We start from the raw sequence: 10118 nt of genomic DNA, 5'->3' as shown, positions 1-10118 counted from the left end.
GGGCAGGCATTGTGATGACTTGGGGGGCTACCCCAGACTTTATGCTTGTTCTGAGGGCACCAGGGAGCCTTCTTTTCCACCTGCACTAGAGAGAAGAGAAGAACCACAGAGAATTGTGTGAGGATGAGTGATACACCTAGGGAATGGGGCACAACTCCTTCCTCTGGCCCCCAATTCTGACCATCACCCCTGAAGGCCAGCCCTAAGGTTGATGATGCAAATGCCACCAATGAGGTAACAGTGCATGTCCTCTCGAAATAGCTGACAGCACATCTCCTTCTCTTGGTTGGACTACAGACTGAAGCCAAGGAAAGCAAAAGAAGGGCGAAGCTGCTGAGGGGGGTAAGGAAGGGCAGGGTCAGATTATGTCAAAAAGAGGGGGGGAAGAGTGTGGAGGGGAATTCTGAGCAGTGATAATGAAAGTTCTGAGCCATAAATAAAAGGCAGTCGGCAGTAGCAATCTCACACAGGCTTCTACTCTGGCATTTGCAGACCTCCACTCACATCGCACCAGGACGCCTGTACACTTCCGACTCCCAGCAGAGTCTCTGCATCACACAGCCTCCTGCACACACCCAGAGACTCTCTCACACGCACCCCCTTGCTGTCTGTCTCCAGTTCGTCCGCCATGGCATCCCGGGCAGCCACAGTCCTGGCTCTCAGCCTGCTGATTCTCTGGACCTCCTCTGGTAAGGCTGAGAGGAGGCTTGGGAAAAGGGGGGTGAAGGGGACATCAAGATCTCAGACTGCTTGGCACTGGACATGAAGGACACTGCAAGTTAGGTCTGCACGGTTTAGTGAATCTCGGGGTACCCTATGGACTGTGTGTGTGCCTGTGAGTGTGGATATATCTGGGCCTCTGAATTCCAATGTATGTCTGGCTCTTGGTGTATCCCAGGACCTCTGGCTGCCGCTGTCTCTGCAGGCTTTATTTCCTGCTGCCTCAGTTTCCCAGGCAGAAGGAGAGGACAATACATTGCTTAAGGTGGGGAGAATGGGAGACACTGAGGTGGGGCTAATATTCAAAACATAGCAGTTTGTAAGTCCTCTAACCCAGCCTCCTGCTACCACCCTAGTTTCCCACCCCCACCCATGCCCCTATGAGCAGCATTAACTCTTCATTTGTGGAAAAGTCAAGAAGTCTTGGGAGAGAGGTTGGGGGTGATCAGGGCAGCAGGAAGGCATATGTCGGGCTCAGGTTGTTTGTTTACCAAACAGCTTAGAAGAACTTCAATATGTTTAGCAACCAAGAGGGCCATATTGATGTATAATGGTTGAACATCAGCTGCCTACACACACACACACACACACGCACACACACACGGGTGTCATGAATCCCAGTTATGGCTGTGGCCTCCTCTCCTCAGGGGCCCTGTGTTCTGACACTGCCTTCTTTCCTCTGGCCACCAGCTCTGAGTGGTGACAATGACGCAGAAGACTGCTGCCTGTCTGTGACCACACGCCAAATCCCTGCGATTATTGTGCGATCCTTTCGCTACCTCCTCCTCGAGCATGGCTGCCGAGTGCCTGCTGTTGTGTAAGTTGTGGGGAGGAGCACAGCTAGCCTCATCTCCTCCATATACCCCCACTTTCTTATCTCACTTCTCCTTGACAAGTCCAGCCCTTTCAAGGAAGCCCCTGAAACAGGTTCTCAGATGTGGTCCTCAGCCTCTGCCCCTCACACCTGGGCGTGCCAGGAAGATGGGTTCCAAGCCTCCATGCTCTCTGACCTCTGACCTCTGACTCCAGGTTCACCACACTGAGGGGTTACCAGCTCTGCGCACCCCCAGATCAGCCTTGGGTGGGCCGCATAATCCAGAGACTGCTGAAGAACTCTGCCAAGGCAAGCCCAGCCCTCCCGCCTCCCTCTAAGTCCCTGTGCAAAACCCCAGTTCATAATATTGCCTCTCTTTCCTCCCCCAGAACAAGCGCCACAGCAGTTAGCCCGTGACAGCCCCAGAGGAATCCGTGTCTGACTGAAGGGATGTGAATCACTGAGGCCCTCGTGAACCAAGGATCAGGCTCCAGCTCCTCTGCACCAGACCTGACCCAGCCCGGCAGGGCCTGGAGTGTGAGTGTGAGTGTGAGTGTGAGCAAGAGGGTGAGTGTGGCAGGAGCACAGCTTCTCCTCCACACCCAGACTGCAATACTTCCAATAAAGTCCACTGGTACCCACACATCTGTCTATTTGCTATCTGTCCAGGAGGACTGGTATAGGAAGGGGGAGATGGAATGGCAGAGTCTATTTTCCATACTGCAGCCTAAGCAAATGCCTCATCAACGTCCAGCTAACACCCTGTATTCTTAGGATCAGCTCCCACAATCAGGAGCCCACCTCACGTATCCTCCAAGGTCTATCATGTTCCATGGTTCAGCAACACTAAACTTATATCCGTTCCCTGATGATCCAAATTCTCTCATGTCTCCCACTCTCTGCTCTCCAAGGCAGGTGTTCCAGCATCCAGGTGTCTCAGGGATCAGGTGTCACCGAGGGGAAGGAGTTGTCAGAAACCAGCTCTCATGGCTGGGGGAGACACAGGGGGCCCAGCTCTACTTCCTGGAGGGCAAGTACCCATCAACCCATGCCATTCCATCTGTCTGGAACATTCTTCTCTCCTGCCCACCTAGCTTCCCATCAGGGTCTAGATGACCTTCCAGGAAGCCTTTTCGAACCCAGGCTGGGTTAGGTAGCTTCCCGCCTCCCCCCCCCCCCGCCCCGCAATCTCCCAGGGACCCCTGCTCCTCTCCCCTCACAGCACTCCTCACAATGAGTTATAATTCATAGTTTGTCAGCTTTACTGGACAGGGATCTTGTATATTTTGGTTTACACTGTCTGCCTGGTGTCCAGCACCCTGCCTGGCATAAGATAGTCACTCAATAAATATTTGCCTAGAGAACGAATATGTGAGGAAAGGGTCTGCAGCCAGGGATGAGCGCTCATTTGTCCATATAGACTCTAACCTCCAGGCAAGCCCTCCTCTCTCTCCCAGTCAGTCTGGGCCAGATGTAGCACCTTCTGGGAAATCCTGGGGCCATACTTCTCAGGGTTACTGATAGACAGACTTGGGAGCCAGAGGTGAGAGATGGGAGAGGGCCAAGAGGGCAGAAGAAGGAGCAGACAGGGAAACTAGGGCGATTCAGCATGACAGAAGCCTACCACACCCCTGCAGCCCACGTGGACTCCAGGGCCAAGGTAACACTGAGATCAGGGTTGTTACAGGGAAGGAGACTCAGCTCTGATAGATGAAAGCCCTGTGAATCTTAGAGCAGCCCACAGGCCTGCTCTGGGAGGAGTGAACTTCTTGTGCTTGGGAAGGGCCCTGGGGAAGCTAGCTGGCCTTCCGACTATGGCCTGTGAGGGCCTGCCCAGCTGGGAGCAGCAAGTTTGTGCTGCTGGGGTTGGATGGCAGCTAGGACACCAGACTGAGCATCCTCACCTGGCAAGAGCGGCTATCATTATACCAAATATACTTCATCTGGTAACAAAACCAGGCAGGCCTGGCAGTCTGGGAAGGAAAGAAGTGGTGAGGGGGCAGTGTCAGCCTCTCCTCAGTGAGTTGAGAGCATGGCAGCTTCTTCCTCTCCTGTGCTCCCAGAAGCAGGTGTTTAAAATCTCAGATATCCCAGGCGTTGGAATCAGAAGAAATGGGGGGATTGGGGATCGTTTGTAAGAACAACTGCTATGTTTGGGAAGTTTGGTTCTGCTGTGTGGAGGAAATTACCCATCCATTCATGCACCCAAGAATCCATCCATCTAGCTGTCGCTGCATCCATTAGACCTCATCCATCCTCCCACCCACCCACTCATCTACCTATCCATCTATTAATCCATCTGTCAAGTCAGCCAGCCATGGAGTTCCAAAGGTCCCAGCTGTGGGTATCCTTTGGACTCTAGGCCCTGAATCCCAGCAGGCAGAGGACAAATCTAAGTGTAAGAGGGTCACACCTCAAATCCTTCTCAGTTCCCAGTGAAGCCAAGTGGAAGTCAGCCTGCCAGAGAGGCAGACATAAACCCTTCCTCTGGACCCTCAGGGGAACACTCAGAGTAGGGGTAGGTGAGGGTGGGACCGCTGAGGAAGGTGCTACCAGGACAGAGGCCCCTGGACACTATCTCCCTGACACTGCCACTGGAGGATACCGGAACCAGTCTTGAGCTCAATGCTCTGTGTGGGGACAGAGTCCCAGAGAGTAGTTTCCAGGCTCTCAGATTCACGTGGAAAGGTGCTGGCTCAGTTATTAGATGGTCATCCGCTGTGGCTGGGTGTCCATCGGCTGTTACTGGTTAGCCATTAGCCATTAACATAACTGCTGTGGCTACACTGGCAAGAGAGACGGGTTGACAGAGAAGCAGATGGCTGATTGCTGCTAGCAAGGGAGGATCGCAGCTAGCAAGTGGGATGGGTGGGTTAGTTGGTTGGTTTGTTGGTTGGTTGGCCGAGAAGCAGTCATCGGATTGTAGCTAGCAAGGGGTTGTTGGCTGGTTGGCTGAGAAGCGAATGACAGATGGCAGATCATGTGGATCCTACTTCTTGTGTCTCCCCTGGCTGCTAACGAGACTGGGGTGCAGGAAAACCTCCTGTTGGAGTACTGGCGGATGTTTGCTATTGTCTCGGCCAGCCAGCATTGAGAATATAGTGGTATGAACCCCCTATCTATGGCTCCATGGGTGTTCCTTTTTGGCCTCACCATATCCTACGTTCTTGTGCAGGGAGCGGGACCAGAGACCCTGCTTTGCACCAAGACACCAGTCCCACAATCCTGTGTCTGCCCTTCACTGTGGAAGTTTAGGCAAGTTCCCTCCTCGCTCTTCCCTCCAAGGCTTTAGTTCCCCCATCTGTTAGGTGGTGAGGAGAGTGGCTTAATTTTTAAGAGTCCCTCTAAAGACTGACTTTGGGTCTCAGGCTAAACCCCCAGCATTCACAGAGGCTCCCCCAACTCACACATGTTCAGAAATAGCACCACTTCTTGTGGTCCCAGGGGATTACCCTCTGGGAATAAAACTGAGGCTTAGGAAGAGAGAATATGATCCAGGAGCCAGTGAAGTAAATGAAAAATTTTGAGGAAATGTAAATGGCAGACACCAGAGCCCCTAGGGAGCAGGCATGCAGCCCTCCCCACCCTTTCTCCAGCCAGTGCCTTCCCTCCCAGCTTTCTCCCTCCCGCTTTTTCCCATCCCTAGCCACCAATCCCTCCTGGGCACTGGGTTTTATCTCCTTATCTCTCCGCCAGATACATAAGGGCTTAGCCCAGCAATTTGGGCCTTGTCCCGACTCAAACATTCTCAGAACTATGACTTCGTTTAATCAATACCTGCTCTCTGTTTCACTATCATTCACTAACAAGTGTGGCTTCTTTATTAATCCCAAGTTCTGGTGGGCCAGGAACCTACTGCCTGCCCAACAGTGACGAAGCTGTAAGCGTCCTGAGGGGTGCTGTGGACTCCTAGCTCCCTAACCAGGAAACAGAGGCTTTGGTGCCCGCCTGCAGGTAGACACCTTCCTCACTAGGGTATATGGCACCTGTTATAGGTTTAAGGCCAGCAGCTGAGTGATATCTTCCTATCCAGCAGCCAACATCTCCCTAAAGGAATCTGACATCCCTGATTAGGGAGCTCCCACTCTGGAAGTGGACAAAAACTCCCTTTTCTGTCCTTTGACAGAGTTCCCAGGGAAGGGATTGAGCTGGTCCATCTCCATTGACAACATTGCTCTGCACGGGGGCTGGCACAGAACTAGCCCCAGTACACTTCTGATTAACAAGAAGTGGAATTGAGGGTGGCCGGATGGCTCAGTTGGTTAGAGCACGAGCTCTTAACAACAAGGCTACAGGTTCAATTCCCGCATGGGATGGTGGGCTGCGCCCCCTGCAACTAAGATTGAAAATGGCGACTGGACTTGGAGCTGAGCTGCGCCCTCCACAACTGGATTGAAGGACAATGACTTGGAGCTGATGGGCCCTGGAGAAACACACACTGTTCCCCAATATTTTCTCCAATAAAAAAATAAAATACCTTTTTTAAAAAACATGGGGGCCGCCCAGTGGCTCAGGCGGTTAGAGCTCCATGCTCCTAACTCCGAAGGCTGCTGGTTCAATTCCCACATGGGCCAGTGGGCTCTCAACCACAAGGTAGTCAGTTCAATTCCTCGAGTCCCACAAGGGATGGTGGGCTCCTCCTCCCCCCCCCCCCCCCGCGACTAAGATTAAACACAGCACCTTGAGCTGAGCTGCCGCTGAGCTCCCGGATGGCTCAGTTGGTTGGAGCGCGTCCTCTCAACCACAAGGTTGCCAATTCAACTCCCGCAGGGGATGGTGGGCTGCGCCCCCTGCAACTAGCAATGGCAACTGGACCTGGAGCTGAGCTGCACACAACAAAGACTGAAAGGACAACAACTTGACTTGGAAAAAAGGCCTGGAAGTACACACTATTCCCAATAAAGTCCTGTTCCCCTTCCCCCCAAAAAACACACACACATGGAATTGAGCACGGCCCTTTCTATGATGCTCCTCAACCACTCACACCTGGAGCACATCCAGTTCTCAAGACAGTGGGGCTGTCTGCTGCGTGGGTGTTTAGTCAGAGCCAGCCCCATGTGGTTTTGATCATACTTTCATAATCTCATATTCAATTTCTTGGTAAGCCCCCACCCTTGTGCCGCTTTTCTCTAGCCTCTGGGAAAATCAGACAGCCAGAAAACCTTGGAAATAAGTCTTACAAAGGAGCAAACTCCTAAGTGGGGAGTTTCCTCCAAGAGCCCCACTATAGGAATAAGCAGGCAGCTCTCTAGTCAGAGGACTTCAATGATGGCCCCTAAGACTTTGTCCACATGGAAGGACGTGGCTCTGTAGTACCAGCTAACTCACCACTCATGCTTTCCAGGTGCTGGACACTGCTTTCAGTGCTATTGGCATCCTTATGGGCTGAGGGCTGGGGGCTGGGGGCTGGGATGTCCAGTTGGGCTGAGAGGCATGACTTGCTAGAAAGAGTTGGGGATAAACAAGAGGAGAAGCTGAAGGCCTCAAACAATACCGCAGTGCTTGAGCCCAGACACACAGATGACTCCTGGAGGGTGTCTCCTCCTGGGCTTCTCCAGCATAAAGGGAATTGGCTTTCCTAGAGCATCCAAGAGAAAGAATGCATGGGTTCTCAAGGTCTGCCCAGGCCTCAGGTTTCCCAAATGGAGCATTGGAGAAGAGGATCAGGCTACAGCTCTGCTCACCTTCTTACCTAGGAAGTAACAGAGGCCAGGACTTGGTGACGTCGCAAGGAAAGGAAAAATGGAGGGACAGGGCAGGGCTAGGATCTGATGGTTAGGGGTAAGGGCAAGACTAGGGGTCCTGTCGGCAGGGCTTCTGGAAGGAACAGGCCTCTCAAGGGGCCTCTGAGCCAACCTGGTGGGACCTCTGCAGGGCAGAGCATCTGGGGATCGCAGGGGCAGGATCAGACTCCTGAAGGACCCATTTATGAGGGCCACTTCTGTCTCCTGAGGGGCCAGGGACAAGCAGGACAGGGGAAGAAGATAAGAGTTAGGGTGGAAACTCTGAGGATCAGAGTAGATGTGGGAGTCAAACCTCTGGCCACTCTTCTTGAAGGTTCCTAGGACCTTCAAGTCTTCCCCGTGGCTCCTGTGGGGAGGCAGAAGGCATGAGAGAAGACATGAAGCTACCCTGGGCTCCAACCCACTGAAGTGGGACAGCTTTAACCCCAGCAGCTTTGACACTGCCCTACTGAGACAACTGGATCCCCCAGGGCTCTGGATCTCAGAATCATAGTCCCTGGAAATCTGAACCCAAACCATCAAAACCCCAATAACCTTGCTAACCCCACACCCGTCAGACCATCATTTCCAGGGTCCTCCCCCAAGAGGAAGCCACCCTTTCCTACCAGCAGCCCAACACTCAAGCCCTCCATCAATTCAGGAACCCTGACAGGACACATCCAAACTTATTGGTGTCCTCATTGCTGACCAGATCCCCATTAATGTCAGGGTCCCCAAATTACTATCAGGTCACCATTCCTCTCAGGAAATCCTATCACTGATCCATGCTTGTCAGGCAGGATAGCGTCAATGAACAACTCCGGGGGCATCATTTTCCATATAGTCTGTGTACATTTACCTTCTGGCATGGCAACCCTAAGTACCAGATTATCTGTTAGTGTAGGACACACAGTAGTCTCAGACTGCCATGACATAGGGTCCCAGCCCTGGCAAACCCTTGTGTCTAAAGTGATGCCACATGACTGTCTGGAACCTAGAACATTTAGTCCTGCCAAGCGCTGTTCTAGGTGCTGGTGGTACAGTAGTGAACAAGACAGATATGGTATTGGGCATCACTGAGCTGAACTGCCAAAAAAGGCAAATAGACAAATGTATTCATCAGGATTCTTACTTGCAAGCCACTGAAACTCACTAGCTGATTTAACCAGAAAAGTGAGTTATTGAAAAGACCCTGGGAAGGTGCAGAAAATGAAAGAATAAAGGAGCCTGGGCAGCCATAACCATTCCCAAAGCAAGCAGTACAGGCGGGACAGGCCAGACTGCCCTCCAGGACAGCATGGTGATACCACCAGAGGAGAATGCCAAATGCCAGTCCCACCCTTACGTCCAGACATCAGGAGCCCCTGCACTGCATTCCATGTTTTAGAGGGTCCTGCTGTAGCCCTCCTCCAGTCATATCTCTAAACACAAGGCAAAGAGTACAAATTGGGGGGGCGCCGGATGGCTCAGTTGGTTAGAGTGCGATTTCTGAGCAACAGGGTTGCCGATTCTATTCCCACATAGGCCAGTGAGCTGTGTCCTCCACAACTAGATTGAAGACAATGAGTCGCCAGAGGGGCGGCCAGATGGCTCAGTTGGTTAGAGCACGAGCTCTCAACAACAAGGTTGCAGGTTCAATTCCCACATGGGATGGTGGGCTGCGCCCTCTGCAACTAAAGACTGAAAACGGCAGCTGGACTTGGAGCTGAGCTGCGCCCTCCACAACTAGATTGAAGGACAATGACTTGGAACTGATGGGCCCTGGAGAAACACGCTGTTCCCCGATATTCCCCAGTAAAAGTTAAAAAAAAAATACAAATTGGTAGCTATCAAATAGTCATGGGGATGTAAAGTAAAGCATAGGAAATATAGTCACTAATATGGTGATAACTATATATAGAGCCAGGTGGGTGCTGTTGAATAACTATGGTGTACACCTGAAACTAATATTATATTGCATGTTAGCTATATTTTAATAAAAATATTTTTTTAATTAATTAAATTAAAAAGTTACAAGGGTCTTCCATTAACTTTGACCACTGGGCATGGTATCACCAGGGGTACTATCACGAGGGGTGCCCCATGTACTCCAGAATCACCCCTTTACACACAGCCTCTTTCACCACTTACCCTTCCCCTGCCTCACCTACACTGGGATTCATTACAATCCTGTCCATCCTCTGAGCCTTTGATTGCTGTTCAATTTACCTGGAATGTCCTCCCTCCTGCCTCACCCATCATCAAGGCTCTGCGAAACCCTCCTCCATGCAGCCTCCCCTGCCTTCCCTCTGAGCCCCCAGGTCTCCTCATCTCCAGCCACATGGGTCACCTTCTCTTTTGAGTTCAGGAGTCCTTGTCTTCCACACTTCTACCAAGTAAGTTCAGCCCAGAACCAGGAACCCTGGGGCCCAGAGTGATCCAAATTGCAGGAAGTGAAGGAGGGATATGTTCAGGAAACCCCAGCAGGGATTTACTTCAAGCTGCAGGGGCCAGGGAAGGGGGGTGTACTATTGCTCAAGACTTCCCCCATTTCTGATGTTCTATCACCTCTGGAAGTCTTGTGCAATGTTCTACCCACACTGTGGGAGTGAAGGGCCAAGCTCTGCCCCTCTGGTTGAGCCAGGATCCTCTAGCTGAGCCAGGACCCTCTGGGTATGAACCAAGGATTCAGAGTAGGATGGGATGTGAAGCAGACACCTTCCCAGGATCACGGACTTTCAGGAGCTGAGTCATCATCTAGTTTCTTGCTCACTTCCAGCTCCTTTCCGGAACAAGACAGCCCAACCTCCTCAAGCCAGAGCCCCCCTTCCACAGGCCAGGAGCCAGGAATCACACATCCAGTTTTCTCTATACACTAGACG

General features: G+C 52.0%; 1 protein-coding gene across 1 annotated transcript; it reads left to right on the top strand.

The window, feature by feature from the left end:
- Positions 1-628: 628 nt before the first annotated feature.
- Positions 629-1944, top strand: CCL19 (C-C motif chemokine ligand 19; the record flags this gene model as incomplete). Its single annotated transcript, XM_081066692.1, has 4 exons — positions 629-689; positions 1411-1537; positions 1750-1843; positions 1924-1944. The coding sequence occupies 4 exons, from the start codon at positions 629-631 to the stop codon at positions 1942-1944; spliced, it is 303 nt and encodes a 100-aa protein (XP_080922818.1).
- Between the last annotated feature and the right edge of the window lie 8174 nt (positions 1945-10118).

The sequence above is a fragment of the Rhinolophus hipposideros genome (genome assembly GCF_964194185.1).
Source record: "Rhinolophus hipposideros genome assembly, chromosome: 11".
NCBI classification, from domain to species: Eukaryota; Metazoa; Chordata; class Mammalia; order Chiroptera; family Rhinolophidae; genus Rhinolophus; species Rhinolophus hipposideros.
This window is presented reverse-complemented; position numbering and strand designations above follow the sequence as displayed.